The 20,698-nt window shown below is 38.1% G+C and overlaps 2 protein-coding genes across 10 annotated transcripts in view; both read left to right on the forward strand.

Annotated features, from left to right (window-relative positions):
* The window catches only part of cyyr1 (cysteine/tyrosine-rich 1), a 6,718-nt gene extending 2,135 nt beyond the window's left edge, over window positions 1–4,583 (forward strand). Inside the window, exons 2-4 of the mRNA XM_008325229.3 lie at window positions 1,710–1,809; window positions 2,569–2,729; window positions 4,149–4,583. Coding sequence (XP_008323451.1) covers window positions 1,710–1,809; window positions 2,569–2,729; window positions 4,149–4,282 — 395 coding nt within the window. The 3' untranslated portion in view covers window positions 4,283–4,583. The remainder of the gene's footprint in view (window positions 1–1,709; window positions 1,810–2,568; window positions 2,730–4,148) is intronic.
* A 2,824-nt stretch (window positions 4,584–7,407) lies between these two features.
* Window positions 7,408–20,698, forward strand: part of appa (amyloid beta (A4) precursor protein a) — a 36,315-nt gene continuing 23,024 nt past the window's right edge. For 5 of the 9 annotated variants that reach the window (XM_017038687.2, XM_025062014.1, XM_025062016.1 and 2 more), the window contains exon 1: window positions 7,408–7,589. In XM_017038687.2, the coding sequence (XP_016894176.1) occupies window positions 7,530–7,589 (60 nt within the window). In that variant the 5' untranslated portion in view covers window positions 7,408–7,529. The remainder of the gene's footprint in view (window positions 7,590–20,698) is intronic. The other 4 variants (XM_017038684.2, XM_017038686.2, XM_025062013.1 and 1 more) reach the window with 1 other exon arrangement.

Raw genomic sequence — 20,698 nt, forward strand, 5'->3', positions numbered from 1 at the left:
CTCAACACTTCTGCTGCATTCGTGAGTGGTGTGAGATTTGTCTGCATCACAGCTTGACACACAGGATCTGTGTTCTCTCAGCGATCACTCACGCTGTTACGATGTGTGCCTGGAGGCTTATGTGCACATCTGAGACGGCAGGAGGCAAAGCACTACATTTATAATTACACGCTCTTGTTCCTGTGAGAAAAGTCTCCAAATGTTTTAACCTGAACACTTGCAAACGCCTTTGGAGGCCATCTGATTAGGTACATTTGTTCAACTTCCTGTTTGCACAGACATTAGCCAATCACCTCATAGCCATTCAGCATCATGACTTTCAAGGTGGAAAGAAAAGGTGTATTTTAGAGATTTTTGGTTGTTGTTCTGCGGTCTGGACCTCAGCAGCAGAAAAAGCCAACTCCTGTGGGTTAGGAAGAGGAATGAGGAAAAAATGGAGCATTAACATTGGACAATAAAAGAACAGTTTATACCGCCTTGTAGCAATACTGTGTTGTACTAATGTTTAAATAATTAATGTGTTTTCTTGGAACATAATAGGAAAATTTTCAATATGCTATAACTCTCATATTTTTATCATCTTTTTAAATCTATGATTTCAAGCAGGGAAACTGTGAACTGTGAAACTGCAAACAGGAAGTAGGTAATAAAGTGACCAGAAGGCGTATTTATGTACACATTCACACAAACCAACAGGTCACATCTGTTTGCAGTAGAAAAAAAACCCTTTGGGTGTTGATGAACTGAGCCAGTGCACAGGTGCCAAACCTTACATCATCAGAACACATGTCAGTCACACTGTGGCCCAACATGAATCACATCCTGCTGTCAGAAGAAGCTGCGGCTCATGGTCCTGTGTATGTCACTGATCATATTGTGTTCTCCCTAAAGTAGACAGTTCTTTACAGACACAAACTCAGGGGTTTCTGAACCAGTCAGAAAGTGTCAAAGCTCTCATTAAAGCTGAAGTAACCACATTGGCTAAAATGGCTGATTTTCTCTATGGGCTTTGGAATTGGAGAGTTACACTTCAAGCCATAAAATGAGCCATATGGCTGAGATCAGTTTTCCCCCTGTGTGTCTGAGCCAGAGACCTGTTTCTGCCTATTATTGTTGTTCTTAATATAATTATTAATGTCTGGCAGAACATTCTGATTTTATAGTTTTCAAATGTTTGTTTTATTTGGAAGTTCACGACAATAAGTAATGTTTTAGGTGACGACACACACCTGGGTGTTTCGTTGTTCTGTTAGAAAAGCTGAATAAAACAAAAGAATAAACTTTGGAGAAAAAAAAGAACAGCTTCATCAGCAGAGATGTGTGGGGTTTTTTTTGGGACAAACATGGTTCTGTTATGTGAGATCATCACACACGTACTTCTTCACTTCAGTTTCTCTGAGCTCCACGTAAATCAGCTCTCACTGCTCTTTGAAGGGTAAAAATAGAAGCTGGTGGTTGAGTTAAGCTCATGAAAGGTTTCATTAAAGCGTTCATTCAGACTTCTTCCCTTCTGAGGAGGGAAAAATTTCCCTAAAATGTTCAGGTCTGTTCTGAGTGTGTTTTTTTTATTAGACTCCTATGGAACACTGGGGGATATTTTTAAATCACTGATGGCGGTTTATTTCAGTTGTTTGTCCAGGTACCATCTTGTCTTCACATGTCTTTACAGCACACCTCCTTACACAGCAGTTTCTTTGTGTGTGTTGCAGGTGGCATCGAGGCCCAGTGTAAGGGTTGTATGGAGTACTGCTGCGACGGGTCACCACCTTTCTGTTGTTCCTACTATGCCTACGTGGGCGACGTCCTTTCGTAAGTTTACACAGTTCCATTGTTCTAAATATGGTTTTAGTTTTTAAAAAGAGTGGCTCTTTAGTTTGGTGATTTAAATAATTTAAGAGAGAAAGGTATTAGGGAGTATTTCCATATTTAATGCATCAGTGTTTATTAATTAGCATCTTTAAACTGATCTTCATCAGAGCCACAGTCGGTGAAGATCTGTGCATGCTGAACATGTCGTTACCCTTAACAAGACCATTTGTTCTGTCCCTGTTTTTCACACACACCTAACAATTGGTTTGACAGGATAGTTGGGTGAAAGTGTTACAGCAGCTGTGCTAAATCAAGCCAAGAAAGGGTCAACAAGTCAGCTCTTCTGGTCCAGTGGCAGCTGCTGACACTGTTGGTGATCCCTCAGGTGAAGCTGGCAGTCACAGAAACTGTTCAGGGTCAGCTCCAGATCTCTACAGATGGCTGTTGTAAATACTGTCTGTGTGTCCAGACTGGTGTAGAAGAAAGACAGCTTTAAAGACAGGTTCTTGCGGTGGGACAGAATTTGACATGACGTGCTGACTAATGCTGGAGAAGAAGACGCAGCCGGCCTGTGATCTGTGATGTGGTGCTAATTCACAGACTCCTCCGCAGTGACACACACGCACACACTGACGCATGTATCACAAAACTGTGAAATCAATGTCATTGCCATGACAGCATCTTTAAAGTGTTGCTAACATGTCTGTTTGAGACAGCTGTCTTTGCTCACGTTGAATGTTGTGTGCATGTGTGTTTCAGGGGCACTGCCATCTCCGGTATTGTCTTTGGTGTGGTGTTTCTGATGGGGGCGGTAGCGGCCTTGTTCCTGTGCGTGTGCATGTGTTTGAAGAACGGACAGGGTGCGAGGGTCGGCGTGTTTAACACATCCTTCATCAGCACTGTGACACAGGGGTATCCAGGTTGGTCTGCAGCATCACTACACACAAATACACCAACTCACACGACACGGTTGGGGAGTTGTTTTGGACACTATAGACATAAGACACAATACCTCCACTCTAGCCCCTTCTATTAAATAAAATAAATGACCTGTACTCTAATCCTACCACCAGACTGTTCTTTATTTTACTTTACTAAAACATACAATATTACTATTGTACTGTGGTACATGAATCTTTATGACACTCATCCAGTTTAGTTGAACATTATATAATAGAATAATAATTGATTTATAATTATGACCACTCCTGAAGTATGTAATAATTCTAACTACATTCCAGTCAATGGAGCTTTAATTATAACAGTAATTGTTGACCACAACTTAATTGTACATATCTGCTGTTACCTCTGGCTCCCTATATAGAGATTTAGTTGGAGGTCAGGTTACTCATACCACTTTAAGTGTCACAAATAGTACTTCAGAAGATTCAGTCCAAGAGAAAAACGTCTGAATTACTGAAAATGAACCCTTGTCTGCAGTCTGTTAATGAATGGACTAGGATATGAAATGTGGTCCGAGTGCAGTTGTAGATGGATTTCATTGAGACTGATGACATTTTACGCTCAGGTTGGCTCATTATCCTCCAGTGAAACTGAATATCCTGACCTCAGACTGTCAGAGCTGAAAAGAGCCGGTGCTAAAGAAAAAACATGGAAGAAGAAAAGGTGTTGGGTTTCTGCCTTGGCTGCGAAGATCATTCTGAGTGTGAGGGAGCTGATTGTTTTTTAAAAAAAGCTAAAGCTTCAGATTACTTTCTATGGAACCTGAGCTGAGTTCAGGTTGTCTCCAGACATTTATTGGACTGGAGCCTTGTCCTCCACTCTCAACACTGTGCAAAAAGTAGTGTGTGCACGTTTGTCCTGTCAGGTCCAGGTGTGTGCACATGTGACTCTGTGTTTTGACACAGTCTCAGGCTCCAAGACTTCTCTCATCTTTTATTTAAACTTGTGCTCAGTGTATCACTCTCAGCTCTGCACCCTGTTCTGCAGTTCACATTGTGTTGGATGGATACACACGTGAAGCAGGATAACAGTATACAGACAAGGCTGCAGTCATGTGGATAGTATCGTATGTAGAATCTAAATGAACAAATCTAAATTAAACGGAATGTTCCCAGTTAGCTACCTGCACCAAATAATTCGTTTTACCTGCTTTACTCGCAGTAACAGTAGACATATCCTCTGGAATGGTCTTCAGTTTTTCACATATCTTCGACCAAAGCAGAACAGTATTTGAGACTTTAATTCAACCGCTAGAGGGTGTAGTTGTCCCATTGAACTCCTGGTGAAATGGGGAAAGCGAAACAACATAGTGGCCTTAATTATCCATGACAAAGGATTTTCCTTGAAACCAAAGCTTGTTTATGTTCTTGCCTCAGGTCCTCCACCTCCATACACCTACGACTACGAGATGTACCCCTCCTCACTGCACCCGCCGCCCTACACACCAACGCAGCCTCAGCCGACCAACTGTTCCCCTCCTCCTCCCTACCCAGGCTGCACCCGCAAGTGATTCCCAACATGCTGCAGGGCTCGATTATCACATGTGATGGTTGTTGATACACCACTGGCCTGTGGAAAAAACGGTGGAGATAATTAAAGATAGGCATAAAAAGTCTCTACTGAAGTGGGAGTTCACAGTTTTGGAAGTGTTTTTGCCTGCGGCATTGACACAAAGTCTACTTTGACTTCTAGAAGGGAGGTGGGGGGGAGGGGGGTAGGCAGTTCTGTGAATTTATGATGGTGTGGTGTTTGGTCAGATTTAAACGTGCATCTTCTCTCCTGTGACCTGTGGGTGGCGTGGGTGACATTTTTAAAACCAAATCAAGTTATATATAGAAAAGCATGTGCTTTTTCAATATCAAAATCTGATTATGTAAAACTGGGTGAAACGTTTTCCTCAAAAAAGTGAACATGTAGACTGTCACCTGACTGTCATATATATATATATATATATATATATATATATAAAATAATGCACACCATAAAAGAAACACAGCACTGAAGGTGTTATTGGCAAATACGGAAAACAAGAAAATACGTGGAAAACTGTGGCGTGCTGATGTTCCCAGGACCGATTACTTTGTGTGACCGTGTGAAAATGTAGGGATTCATTTTTAATCCTAATACTATGAGTTATTTGTAACGTATTGTAACGTATATACAGCTTTAGTGAAGATTCAGAAGCAGGCCGAGACTTGGAGGCTTATAGTGTACAAAAATGACTGCAGGTGGCAGCAAAGATTCAGGAAAAAAAGACTTCCAAACAAAGACATTTTAGAAACATCTTTCTAAAAACATTTTGTACACACTAATGTGTACAGTGCCATCAACATATGTTCATCGTAGCCAATTAGTGATGCCTGTGGTTTTAAAAGTGACAACTCAAGTTATTGTCGCTTTTTAATCATAGTCCTGCACAAAGGCCCATTCATCACAGTAGGTTATGTAAGGTCAGCGTAATCATCAGCTGTACTTCATTATTTAAAGCTCGTTCGTTAAACTGAATATAGTGTTTTCTACCTAACGACAACTGCTCAAACGTGGAAGCAGTAGACTAATTGCTTCCGTGATCTAGTGGCCTTGAACACCTTGATGTTCCTTGTGGACTGGCACTGGAGAGGGAGTGGTTTACAAACTTGAAATCCAAGCCACAAAATGGTATATAACTATTAGCAACGGTTAAACATATATTTATTTTTGTTTAAAAAACATGTTATTAGACTTAAATGGCTAATAATAGGTGGCTAAATCTGTTGTCTCAGCACACCCACATCGTCCACAGTGAATAATAAAGGTATAGACACTGTGTATTACCTGCAGGAGTCTGGATTAGTGAATACTAATTAATCAGGGATTCAGGTTGGTATGAGATGACCCCACACATGTGCAGGTTGGTGATAAGTGCAGTAATCACGACTCCTGCAGCTGCTGCTTCTCCCCTCCCCCTTCCATATAGCTAATATCTTCATCCATCTCTCCCCCTGCACATCCAAGGTGGAGTGACTCAGTGATGGGGGCAAAGGCTTCTCAGCACGGAGGAGAAATCACAGTCCTGGAATAGAAATGTTTTTCTCGAGTGAAGACCACAAACCTGGTCTATGTCTGTGACAGGGATAGACTTTTACCCACTGTCATGTCAAAGACTTGAATACGTAAAAAGGACAGGTTTTGGACAGTGGTGGTGACTTGAATGGACTTGTTTACTTGAAACTGACCTGGTGTCAGTTTTTTTCAGTTGAACTGAAATGTATTCTTCAAATTGACACCTTTATTTTTTGGTTTACACAGGACTTGAGAACAGTGTGAAACAACTGTGATGAGTGGAATTGCTATTTTATTTAGGTGTTTTACTCTAAGACATCCTTCACTTGTCACGGCTTCCATCTGGGAGAACCTGCCTAAAAAAAGTACATGGCTGCCAGTGGAGTTAAAAAAGAAATAAATATACTTACATGACTTGCATTATAATATGTTATTGCTGCTTCATTGTCTTGTTAGACAGTTCTTTTGAAATGGAAACTGAAGTTTGTGAATCATTTACTTCACCTGAACCAAAATCCATTGTTTAACTGTACAGCACACAGTTCATAGAGAAAATTATTGTGCAACTTTTGTGTCTAAAATCTTTCATTTAATGGCATCCAAGTGATACATAGCAGCAGAGGAAAAGCTTTTGTGTATTTATGTACTATAAAATGTCATTTTTATTCACATGATTGGGATTTGGTGTCTGAAATGCTGCCCAGTATCAAAACTAATGTATAAATATTATTTGATTTATACAAAAGGCTTCAATCTAGTTTCCTTTTGTTTGTTTGTTTGTTTTTGTTTTTTTTAGTCAGAATGAGTTTTGTCTCTGACACCAGTAATTTGACTGCATAACTGTGAATGATTATTCAGGAAAATTATTTTAAGTATATTTTCCCTCACTGTTTTAACTATGTATTAAATTTTTATTAAAATTGTTTTTTTATTGTGAAAGTGTTTCTTTTCATATGAAAACCCAATAAATTTGAGTGAATAAACGCTTCACTTTGCAAGCAAAAAAAAAAAAAAAAAATTAGATGTATTTTCCCAAATATGATTATGATTAAAGTCTGCTAAAGAGAACTGAAGAAAAACAAGAAAATCCTTACACTGTCCCCAATGTGACATTCAGGCCTTAGTGCATATAGAACTAGTAACCATCAAATAATTTGTAGAGCTATGAAGGTAACATTGAAAATTCTAAAATATTAACCAGGAATAGAACTAAAAGCAATTTTTAAAGTGGGGGGTGCAGTAAGTGAAATTTCAGTTTTTATATTTTACTTATTTGTGTTAAAAAAAACAGCATTTTTGGACAAATTGCTGTTTAAAATAAATTCCAATAGAGAAGTGAAGTAATGGTTCTGAATGTGTTGACCTGGGGGACTTGATAACAGACCTCTTCACAAATCACTGCAGAAATATGTTTGGAGACCAGTGATTCAAACCAACTTAAAAATCTGTGAATGGGGTTGAAAACCAACGTTCAAGTGAGAAAACCAACACATTCAGAGAGGATTGAGAGTCGCCGAATATGTTGCTGTGTGTGTGTTTAAATCCCTCCGTGTGACTGTGGTCAGGTGATGCAGCTCTGGAACAGCAGCTGCTCCATGTTCACCATCAGACAACAGCAGTCACCGGCGCTGCTCACACACGTTCACTGTCTTCTCTCCCGTTAAAGCCCTTGGTAAAGAAAACGCTGCCTCAAGGAGCGTCGTTTTTGGCGGAACATGTGGGACAGAGTGCTTCTACTGCTGTTCGCTTCGGCGGCTTCGACTCTGGCTGCTGAGGTATGTAAGAAAATCCCATTTTTAACTAAGAATATGTGGCGTTTTACTGAGCCATTGTTGCGTAGTTCAGCTGGCTACTGTTAGCTACGGCTAAGCAGGAAGTTTGCTTTCTGCGTAGTAAAATCCATAAATAGCGCTGGGCTAACTAAGCGTAAAAATAGCTTTAAATTACAAAATAACTCCATTTAAAATCTAACACAAGCATCATCTTTTTAGTCCGGCTTTCCTCTCTCTAACAATCTTGATTTTAAATGTGTTGTTTCCTAAATTGCAACTAAGCAAGACGTTTTTCATAGAGATTTTTATAACACCAAAACTTTACTTTCATCTTAATATGTTATGTTAGAAATTTAAGGTGTAATATTTACAAAAATATTTTTATTAATGTAAACCTTAGGTGTCTGTTCTTAACATCATAAGCCTTTTATTTTTTTTATATAAAAGTAATTTGTATAGAAAAATACATATATCATATGAAACATCCATTAGACATATACTGTACATTTAATAAAGCATATTACAATTAAATGACATGAGATAAATTTTAAAGTGACTGCCTAACATCTCGGTTGGTCATTTTATTCTGAAGCGTCAGAGCGGAAGTTTCATTGAGCGCTGTCGGGAATTTGACAGTGATTATGATCGTAGTATTTTCTTAACGTTGTTGTTTATCAGTATTAAAGAAAGAGGAAGAAAGGAAACCCACATTTCTGATTAGCGGTTGTTCTCCCTTCACATTCATGATAATCACCTTCATACAATGAGGGACTGTAAATAAATGACACGTTTGACTTACAACCCTGTGTCACTACAAATCGTGGATGAATTATCGGGTTCAATTCACTCTTCAAGTCGTTACCTAAATAAAAAAAGTCAGATTTTTTTAGTTATAGTGCAGTTTCTTTATGTTATATTCGTGATAATGTTGTCATTTTTTTCATATCCCGAGGGCTAAATTTTAGACAGTGGGCGTGTTTTGTTGGGTAATAAGTCAACAATGTGCGTTTGTCACAATTGCCACTTTAAGTTGCGTTTTATTTGGGATATATTTGAAATATTACTAGTGTTAAAATGACATCAGTTGTACGTTATTGACGCCGTGATCATATCTAAATGATGAGACGGCAGAGAATAGAGAAGTAAGATGGCGGCGGTGCACTGCAGCATTTATGGAGACTCAGGAAACTGGGAAAACCAAACAGGAGCTTTGACTCTCATTGTTCCCCCTCAGGCTCTTTATTCACAAATCTAGGCTGTTTTGTAGGAGAGCAGGGGTAATATAAGTTTCAGTTTTTATTTTCACAAGGTTTAAATGGCAAAAATAGATCTACAAATCACTTTTTATTCATTTTATAACACCATTTCCAGGAATGCACACTTTAAATACATTTTTCCTGTAATTTGCCACTCAATAAAACACATTGTATTTTTCTTGTATTTTTCTTTACATGCAGCATATTCATTTTCATTATTAAATTAAATTTGGCTGGGGATATCAGGAGTTTCTGTATGACACGTATCACCCTTCCCTTTCTCACTTCTATGAAAATTGTTGGCTTGAAACGTTTTGTGGTGGAAAATAGACCTAAATAAGTGGCAGTTTAGGTAACAAATGATGCTAACTGCCTAGCCTGAAGAGGAATAAGTAAATGATTTAGAAAATAATAAACCAGGTGACTATGTTCATTTCCTACAAAGGATCTTTTCTAAAGAACAATTTGAATACATATTTTCTATTTTTTAAGTATACCTTAAACGTCCAAGGAGCCACTGAACAGGAATTAGTTTGAGCTAATGATTAAACTGCAGATAGCATAGAATTCCATTACTCATTCATCCATTCTAAAGCACGTTAGATTTAGAAATGCAGGTGTAAGGATGGCTCATATGCTGCTGTAGGAGGATATATTCTTTCTTAGAACAGTAAAAACAAAGAACATACCCCATCAATTGCATGTTGGTTTGTTAAGAGCACTGTAGAACATGGGCAGGAAGTCATGGACTTTTGTGAAGTAAGGTTCCTCATTTGTCCATGATTATATCCTCTCATTCACTATATTAATTATTTATTGAATTATAGTTGTTCAGTCCAATCAAGTGTAAAATTTGCTGGATTTTGATCAAGTTGATAATGTCTCCTGTGCCATTGTAGATGTAACAGCTTTGTTTAGATCCTTAATGCAGACTAAAGGTTGTAATTGGAAAAGGCATAGTTACCTTTTAAAAAGATGTACTGTGGTTGTTCCAAAAAAAAAAAAAAGTTTGTTTCATGGAGGCCATTTTTCGAGTGTTGTTTTTATTCCAGAGCTAGGAAACATATGGCAGTTGACCATCTTTTTTCCTCTTTCCTGCAGCCTGTAATCAGTGCTGTGGAAATGAGTAGTGTGGGCTGCTCTTCAAGCAAACCATCTGCTTTGTTTCTAATCCATTGCTTACATTGCGGAAGACAAACTTCAGCCTTTAATGCCCACAGTGACATCAATAAAGGAACAGGCAATGAAACTGAATAGTTTAAAATGTGAGTGGTAATATCCAACACAGTTAAATCTGACCTAAAGATGGGATGTTGCAAGCCCTTTTGAATCTGACAAAGCGCATTTGTGGCCTCCATTAGCGCCACACTCACAAACTTTGCTTTAGGAAACCACTTTTCCTGGAGGGTCCGCCCTTTACACGAAGGCTGCAGTGTGGAGCGTGGGAGTTGGATGCCAGCCTTTGTGTGTTTGTAAAACCTTGGAAAATGCCTCTTGGATATGTGCAGACTCCTCATTTGTGTGCATACTGCAGTTTTTTAGCCTGGGGCCGACAAGCCCTCTCCCCTTATTAATGATCCTTAATGCCATTAAGTCAGTTGGCACTGCCAGTGTTTCTTTCTGGCATTCTCTCTCACTGCGGTTCACACCTACTGAAGGAGGTACCTGACACCAGCATGTCTTTTACTCACCATTTTCGTATGCAGCTTTTTCATCGTATCCGCTTTCCCTTGCATCACTTGTTTTTCAGCCGCTGCATGTCATTCTGCAGAAAAAGCACTTTGACAAGATCAAAAAGTAAGAAGGGAGTTTGTGCTAACCCTTGCTAAAATGATGAATCCCCAAGGAGATTAGATAAGGGTAATTATTTAATTAATTAGAAAGACATGTATTTTAGAGTGTTATTTAAACACATAGATGCATTATTTAGCTACATATCTATTATATACGTATATTGTTGTAGACAAGTCCAAGAATGCAGCATTACATACAGTTGTGTAGTGCATATGGTTCAAACTTTTGATTTGTGCTTTTTGAGGTGTACTTGCCCAGAAAATTACAGAATTCTGAGTTAATGTCAAATACTTAACCAAAGAAAGTCTGTAGCATCACAATGCAATACTTTAAATCAAAACAAATTTACAAGACCACTGCAAATTATATCTTTAGTTGAGAAAACTAAAGGTCTATCTAAAGAAGTGTTAGATAGACTCATAACGTAAAGTGAAATATTAATCAGTTTCATTAATTGTGAAATATTCTTATGGTCAATTTGTGACACTGGTATTTGAAGAGTCATCATTTTCTTTATAATCAAATCAAGAAAAAACCCTGGTCTTGTTGGCCTGTTATCTGTGTCATCCCTTCCCCATGAAAACTGTCATGCTTTTGAACTGAATGTCTGCTTCCTAATGAGATATGAAAGCCATTATTTCCCAGAACTAGCTCTGTTTTTGTTTCATTGTTCATATCTAATCGGTGGTGCAAAGACTTGGCTCTAAAATGTTCTTTTCTAAACAGCATATTGTCCTTCAGAGTTGACACAAACACTGACGCTACAGCGCTCCCAATTTCGTTTTTGTGCCCCCTTCCCTTCTGTCGGAGAGGAAAGAATTTCTGACCTTTTGGGTGTGTTGTTTAGACTGAACCAGTTCCTGGAAATGGAGGCGGCAGATTTGTTTGCTGTCGTTTGGCGATGTTAGTCTGTCACTACTTTCTTTTGTTTAGTTTAGTTTTTTCAAAATTGTATTAAGCTTGAAGAACAGTTTTGTATTTTTGACTCTCAAGTGTAATTTGCATGTTTGTTTGTTTGTTTTTTTACCTTGGTAATGCAGCATCTCTGAGTTGTCAAGCATTTTAGGAATCTGACAGGGTTTTCATTGCAGAGGACAAACACCTGCCTTGTTCAATACAACCTGACCGCTGAATGAGACCCACTATTCATGTTGGTTGGAAGGGCTGGAATTTTTAAAGCATTGTTTTGAGGTTATGATAGTATGGCTACCGTGCAGTCAGAATAAAGACTAACTAAGAGTATCATCATCATTTATCATGCATAAGATGTTTTCTTGAGGAAAATAATGTCTGCTTGACACAGCTTTTTGTTTCTGAATGGTGTTTTATTTGTCCAAAAATCCCCTTTTTATGAATTCGTTTCAGTTCCAGGTTGTCTAATGTTCATTGTTCAGGTTCATGGTACCTGAGCACTGTGGCAGCTGTGCTTTTTTTTAAACTAGTTTTTGCATATTTTTCTCTTAATGCCATATATTTATGTTTTACTTTATTCTTGCTATGTTGTTGCATGTTGCTAATGACTAAAGCTGCTGGTAATGGTCAGTGCTACATTTGGGATTTTATCGTTTCTGGACCAGTTCTTTTATATTTCCTGGCCCTCTCATTTTATTTAGTTGTATGCATTTTATGTTTTATTTCACACCAGGAATAATTTAGTCACAAAGTAGTTCTAAAGAGCCAATTCGAGATGGTTTTGCCATTTGAAATGACAATTAGAAAATGAGATTAATTAGGCGTCTGCTAATCGACTAGGACGCGTAATGAAAATACAGAATTCTCACAAAAACTGATCATTTTTATCCAAAAGAGGTTTTATAATCTCACCTACCTGAAAGAACATTCCAGCCCTTTCAACCTTCTCTTTTTTTGCCACGCCTTCTTTTATTTTCCTTTTGTATGACTTAAATGAGTCATAATTTGCTCTTTTAAATCAAGCATGTGTGCAAACCTTAGCTGTTACCTACCCACCAGTCCTGAACACAACGTCCTTCCACCCATTTCTTCTCACATTAAAGGGAAACAAAGGCTGCCTTCTGGGCAGCAACATTAATCACAACCAGTGGTCTATTATTTCTGTCTGTAAATATAAGCATTGCACTAAGGAAGGCGCTCTTCACACATCACTGCTGCTGAGTAGGCAGATGTCTATACAGAATCTGAATAATAGGCCCTGAAACCAGTCTTCCTGACCTGTGCAAATTATTCAGAAGCTGGGAGTGTATCGAGTACATCCAGCTATCGTATCATTGAGGGTGAAGCAGCAGTACACACACACACACACACACACACACACACACACACACACACACACACACAGAGGTTCTGCCTGAAAGCATTCTTTTGCTTGTCAAGGCATCAGCACTGCAGTGCTTTTATGGTCTCATTTTATTGAATCACACCTTCAAGTATGTGCTTTTAATGGTTTATTTGTATTTTTGTGTGCTTGTGTGTTTCTCTGAGTGTGTGTGTCTGACCTTCCCAAATCTGACCTGGAACATAAACAATCAACTTTAATTCATGGATTTTGTCAACATTACCAATCAGTAAGATGAATGAGCACCTTCCTACAGAGACTCACTTCCATTTCACTAATGGAGGCTGCAGCAGTCACTAAGCATAATGCATTATGGTCCAACCTTGTGTGTAGTGGTCAACCTGCCTTGTGTTAACCAGTAACTAATTTCTCTGTAAAAACCTATTTAGTGGCCACTTTTAAAGGGATAGGTAAAAGGTAAAACCTTTGTTGGCCTTGCATGTTAGGAGTGTTAAAAAAACTCTGTACACAGTGGACATGGAAATCTAGTTCAGTGTAGACTTTGTGTCAGCATCTATAACAACGTATTTGAAAATTAAATGTAAGCCTTTCATCGTACAATTATTCCCTTAGCTGCAGCGGAGCCTCAGACTCTCTGTGCTCCGTCTCCATCCTCCATTAGTCCAGTTGTTCTTTGTATTTTTATTCCCTTCAACACTTTTTCTTCACTGAATGGATGTGTACTGAGAAGCCACTTTGCCTCACCGCCTCTTTGATTTTGGAGGAGTTTGCTGACTCATTAATCTGAAGATGGTGGATTTCTCAGAGAAAGTTTCTGCTTAATGATAAAGCTTCCCCACCTCCTCCTCTATAAACCCGAAAATACCCATGAGGCTCTTTGTTTTTTCCGATTCTACTCACAGTAATGACCTCATCCTCTTACCCTGGTCTTCCTATGTTTGCTGCCATTGTCCTTGGTGTTCAGTGTTGCCATAGCAGTGAAGTCTTCAGGTGCCTGGTGCTTGGACTATAATTATGTCTGTGTGTGTTATTCACATCTCTTTCTCTTCAGCCTTTCTAGTCTGTTTCCCAGCAGAATAATTTCATGCTGTTTTGTTATTTTTCCTAAAAGGCCATGTTGTCCATGCTGCATGCATTCCAATTGAGATTCACAGTTCATAGGTTCATAAAACACAAACCCTCTCGTCACTGGCTAGACACACCATTACCTGTGGGTGACAAGTCCTACCGGAGTCCAAGTGTGAAATTGCATTTGTTGGAAATGCCATGGTCTGTGTGTGTGGGTGTGGTATTTGTTTCTGGGGGCATAGGTTGTCACAAACAGGAAAGCCCCTGTGGGCTTAGAGATTTTGGTCAGAGAGCAGTGTAGTGTGTTTCTGGCTGTCCACCTGCTATTTCTGAATGTTTCCTGTTTGTTCTGCAACAAAGACAACTGTATCCTGTGTTTTTAATGTTTACATATTTCAAACATGGCTGATAAGTCACTAATCACATCTTACTATTTTAACCTATTAGAATAAAGAAGTTAGTTTGACTGATGATTTGTAAGTATCATTTTGGAACACAGGGTTCCTGATTTAGAGTAAAAAAACATGCAAAAAAGTGTAGTTGTGGTCTATTAACCATCATATTAATAGTTACTGTTGGAATCCCATTAACTATCAAGATTCATTTTTATGCCAACATTGCCTAACACCAATAAATATAGTAGTACTAGAAGAGTTGCTAAGCTTGTAGAAGACCCTAAAGGAGCCTCATGGAAGTCCTGACCAGGTGTAGTGTGAGATTCTGTCAAATGATCCACTGTGGAAATTCTCAGAGGTGATCAGTTGAAATGGTCTTTGTGAATAGCAATTGTGTTTTCCTTGTTCAGCTTTGGTGCTTGTTACAGCTAATGATGATTCCAAATATAAACACTCATTAGCCCTTTGGCTCTGATGCACAAATGACTCGTAATAATAACAACACGGATGAAGGATGACCTCAAACCACTATCAGCCATAATGGTTTCTTTTGTAGCTGTAAACATGGTTAATGATTCTCTGTTATGTTAGGTTTTTTTGTTGAGGTTTTGAGCAGAGAAGGGTGTAGCTGTGGATAGGGAAACAAAAGAAGACAGTGAAGCTGCTGGTTCTGAAATTGTGTTTATATAACATAAATGCAGAGAAAACCTAGAGGCTTAATGTGTTTGGGCACTGTAAGAAAAATGATCTTGGAAGATAATAGATGCATCCAAGGGACATTAATCATAACAATATAGACAAATGTCTTTCATTTATAAGACAGTCATCATTACAAAAAGTATTTTAATAACTTCATTATACAAAGAATTGCAATTTGCCTCAAGTCATTCATGCACAAAATGCAGTGGCTAATGTCTTCTAATACTTTTTGCAAATTAATGTTTTGGTAGGAAATGAATATAAGATTTGCATAAATTAATATCACAACAGTCCCTGTGTTCATCACCTGCACACATCTTCATATAATTGTTGTGTGTGTTAGGGTTATGTTCATGCTTTACTGCAGTATTTTATTTTCTCAATAACCCAAGCTTTCTGTATGACATTTGTCAATGGCTCCCTCTCCTGCACCACTGTTCACAACAAAATCTGGGCTTTCTGCTCCATTAACTAAGAAGCTGCCAGACACCAAAATTAATAATTAAAAAAAACATGCTTACCAAGATTGTCATGGTTCACTCTTGTCACAGTTTGATACATGCCACGGCTCTTGGATCATGATTTGTCATGGATCGGTCAGTGTAAAATGCATTTGAAAGCCTCAAAAGACCAGATTAAACAATATTACATTTATTTTCAGTCACATTAAAAAGAACACAGTACAATTTATACTCTACCAGCAAATGTAGTGCCTGAGATTATTGTTTCAGCCTGTAAACAATGACCATGACATACCCCTCTAAACCCAGTTTAGTGCTGATAAAAACAAAAGGCCAGTCACTACAAGTAATTGTAATAACTTTTATTATAAATGAGGTATATTACTTACAAAGTGAAAAGTCAACTCATAAAAGTACAAAAATAGAACACAGCCAATCTTTTGAATTATAAATGCTTGTATTTGTTATATTTACAGACACATTTATGAAAATGTTAAATTATTCACTCAGAATAATATTAAATAAATAAAATAGTACTATACTACTTTGTTTATATACTACAACATTGGAACTGGATTGAGGTAGCTCATTTATTTACAGTACTCAGATGGAATGTGCGTTCATCAAGAACGTGATGTCTTAACCGTGATGGTGCAGGTCTAATACAAATTCTGTAACACCCTTAACACTCTTTTATTGAAGTTGATCATGTTTCATTGAACCTGTATTAATATTCCGAGCACTTTGCAGTCTAATGGCTAGATTTGCAACTTTCCCTGGTAGGTTTTATATTCACTTATCATTTTTCCTGTTATTTATTCATGATGACAGTACTCACCCCTAGCACCAAACTATAACTTGAAGCCAATTGGTTTACTGCTTTAAGCAGGAGTACATTTTATGAAATGAGCCTGTAACTGCCTGGCACATATTCCATCTTTGTGTCTGTATCACATCTTGCAGCTATGTTTTTAGTTTGGGTAATTGCTCTGTCCCCAACGATAGCACGCTCAGCACAATCAAGATTGACTTCAATACTAAATACAACATGCTCTTAAAAAAACCTGAGCTGTCACTTTATGAGCGAACAACACATCCAAAACCAAGTGCACAATATTAATCCACACTAGCAGACACACCCTGACTAGAGCAGATTATTCTGATGATGAAATTCCTCCTCCCAAATGACTTGGATAATGGTGTTGCCTCAGGTTGCTGCAGTAGTGGAACAGGGATGTTATGGCAGGTTGGTCCCTTGAGAATCACAGCCACTGTGTGTGTATTTGTGCTGTTAAGAGCTAGGGCAAGCACAAACTTACTTTAACACAAATTTAATTAGCAGATAAAGCCCTGAATCATAATTATGTAAAATGCTTATTCTTGAGAAACTCCTGAGACAAAATCTAATCTCCTTGAATATGAATGAAGAAAAGTCTTCATATTTGAATTTACCTCACAGAGTTTATGAAGTGACAGTAAAAGAAAATTTCCTGAATAACAAGATATCGTGTTTAATATATTTTAAGAAAACTGCCAGCAGGTTTACAGCTTTAAATGTTTTATTTAGGTGATACATTACATTGTCATGATATATAGTTATCAGTATTATTGTTATAATTATTGTTGGAATACGACAGTCACAAAAATGGGGTTGTGATAGAATCACAATCACAACATGATGGCACCAGAGGTCTGAGGTGTGTTTACCAAAATCACCTATTATCAGTGAGATCCCCAGTTAACCTGAATCACTGGAACTTATGCGTTTGTCTTGTGAATATTTCTAAATTTCAGTAACAATACGAAATTACTTGTACATATAGCAAAAGTAACTTTTACCCGCAATTGCTGCCGTCTATTGCGAAAGCAAACAGCCAAATAATCAGCCTAACAGCAGTGCAGCCAACGTTGAGGACTAATTTAAACATTTTGTTCATGCTGTGCTGGAGCTGCATAAAATAAAAATTAGATACCTATTGGTTTTACGTGACACTAAGGTTCTAGTGTGAAAGACAACTCAGTAGAAAATGGTGCAACCCTAATGAACCAGAGTACATTAAGACTCAAAAATATATTCAAGAGTAAGTACAACTATAGCTCATGTGATTTGGCAGTTTTTACACCGTAAGGCTCTATTCCTTTTAATTCTTTAAGACTGATGTGCCTTAACAACCACAGTTCTGCCACATGTATGTTTTTAAATGCAATATTTTTGGATTATTATTCAACCTTGGCTCGACTAAAATCTGCTGTGTTAAAAAAGGCCGAATAGACCATAAGTAATGGATCAAGGACCTCAGGTTTCATCATTACCTGTTTTACATCTGCAGCACTTCATTAGAGGGTGAGTCAGATCGGTCAGCATGTCTTCTTTCTCAGTGCCAAGGCTTCTATTTTTGATGACTCTAGTCATGTTGGGTTTTTTACATCTTGTATGTGATTGAACTTGAAGCCAATGGGAGTGAAAAGAAACGGGAAGTGCTCTGTAATTTCCTTGATCTCATTACCAAACATCAGATGCAAGTATTACCATTTGGATGTAAAGTCCCTTGACTCCCAGTCAGCATTCTCTGAAATATACATATCAGAATCTGCCCAAGATGAATCTGCTTCATGTGTTTGACCCATGTCATCTCACCACCTCTGTGACCTCCCAACTCACTTCCTGCAGAGCCCTGTGTGCTGTAGACAACCTACAGATGATCATACTTAAACTTTAATTTCCACTATCATATATTGATTAATGGCTCTGAATAAAAGGGATGCTTTTACATTATCAGATTTAACACGCTGTCACACTCATAAAAGTCTAGAGGCATCTAAGATTAATGCCCTAATCCTGTCTGTTCTACTCTATTGCACTTAAGTCAGATACCTTCTCTCTCACACACACATTTCTCACTGTGAACATTAAGTTGAAATAGGAGTTACAACATTGGTTTGTGGTAGGTTTTTATACACATTTAATTGAAGTAATGCAATTTTTTGGTTCCCATATAAAATGTGATAATTGAGATGTTATATTATATTATGTTATTATAGAATTATATTAATACTACTAACTAATTTTTATTTCCTTCTGCCCTCAATCTTAAAGTGGATGGAGAAAAATTTCCTGTGTTTCCCTAATTTCACAGGTTGTACTAGGTTGATATACATTGATCTATTTATTGTTTGCAATCTGTCTGGTCTGTCCAGTCAGGCTCTTGCAGAATGTTGGCAATTCAAATGGCTGCCTCTGTTAAACAAGACAGTATCCTAAGAACAGGTAGAACACAAACTCTGGCCAAATATGTTCTACTTTGCAGAGAATATGGACACACACACACAAATATTCTAATGAGTAGTACACACATATTCACTAATAAGCCCTGCTAAATGTTACGTACTTGCTGTTACAGTGATCAATAAAATTTTAAGTGTCTCTTTAAACTAATGGGCAACCGGTAACAGTAATGGGCCGTAGCTACATCGCACTCCCATCATGTATCTGCGCACTTACGGAAGGTTAGGCAGAGTTTAATGTATTCCAGACCTTGAAAAAAACACACACCAACTCACAGACACACCAACACACAAACACACATGCGCTAAAGGCTCCCCTGTGGGTGCTGGTCCTGCAGCGCCATTAATTGTAGAGTCTTATCTGAGGCACACAGGCCTGCCATGGGAAGCAGGGTAAAAGAGGAGAAGGATTTTGTGTGTGTGTGTGTGCACGTGCACGTACAGAACTCTGACACATCTTGCTCCTCAGGGAGTCTCCCCATGGGATCAGAGCTGATCTGAGACTGATCTGTGACGCCCTCTCTACTTATCCAGAAAAACACACACACACTGTACCTACTTTAATTGTAATTTCACTGTATGTACCAAAAAATCACACACGCTCTGGCTGTATTAAGCCATTTATAAAACCATTTATAAATCCTAGACTTAGCCACGTGTGTTATCATATTTTGTTACAAAATATGTCTACTTCTCTTTTTATTACTAGTAAAAATTTAGCAAGGTAATTTTGGTTCCTTTATCTAATTCTCAGAAAAAAATAGCATTTCCAATTACAATTTTTTAAAGGTTCTTCTCAGGAGTGTAAAAGAGCCCAGTTTTACTTTTAATGTTGTTTCCATAAATTTCAGGGTATTTAAAATGAGATTCAGATTTGGTCAAAAGATGACAGGGTATATAATTTAGCAACGTTTTAAGAGGTTTAACCATCTCAGGCCAGTTCTAATTTCTTTATACTTCTCCCACTTCAAGATATGTGTCAGACACATGATATGGGATGCAGTGACTCCAGCTGTGAAATAGGTCCTGTGTCTCAAATGAGAAGTGCAATTTAAATAAGTGTGTGTCTCTGTGCAGAGTTGTGACCTGCTGTTGTGCAGCCATTTAGCCCCATCTTTCACCCTGTTAGTTTTCGCTAGTTTTTATTGAATTGCAGCAGAATAAAAAAAAAATCACTTAAATCCCTTTACTGCTCAAACTTGGATGTAATTACAGCGTGATTTTGGTACATTGCCGGGTGGGCTTGGGATGTTCAAGGATTTTGTTTTTGTTTTTCTATGAAAGACAAACTCTATTTTCCTCTCAATAATTAGGTAGACACTGCTTTCTATGGTTTATGAGCCAACATCGCAAACAAAGCTGCAATAATTTGAACGAAGGTTGAGTATAATTTGTTTTATTGGTCCCTTTGGGACTGATCTTAATATAGAGGCTGCACAAAAACAATCTGAAACAGTTTTCTGCTCTGTTACTTTTCTCTATAACTTCCTCGTCACATTTAATTTTGCTTGGTTTTAACTTTGCTAGCATTTGGGATGTACCAGTAATCTCTGTCACTTCACAGTCAAAACTGGGAGAAAGTGTTTAATCGATCCATCTTTAAATCTTGAATCTTGAATCTCATGTCTGTGTTGATCAATATCACAATTGGTAGTAGAGTGCCTTATTCCCCATTGTTGCTGTGATGACTGTCATGCCAGAATGAGGGCAAAAAGGGATATTTCTCCTGGCCAGGCTGCCGTTCTAAGCCTCCGTGCCCAGATTATTGCTCCCTCCCTACAGGATGACCAGCTGGCAGGCTGGCAGGGCTGTGACCTCTGGGTAAGATAGAGGATAAACATGGGGAGGTTGACAAAGGCAGCAGAGGAAAGAGACTAGG

The sequence above is a fragment of the Cynoglossus semilaevis genome, chromosome 14 (genome assembly GCF_000523025.1).
Source record: "Cynoglossus semilaevis isolate Cse_v1.0 chromosome 14, Cse_v1.0, whole genome shotgun sequence".
Classification (NCBI taxonomy): domain Eukaryota; kingdom Metazoa; phylum Chordata; class Actinopteri; order Pleuronectiformes; family Cynoglossidae; genus Cynoglossus; species Cynoglossus semilaevis.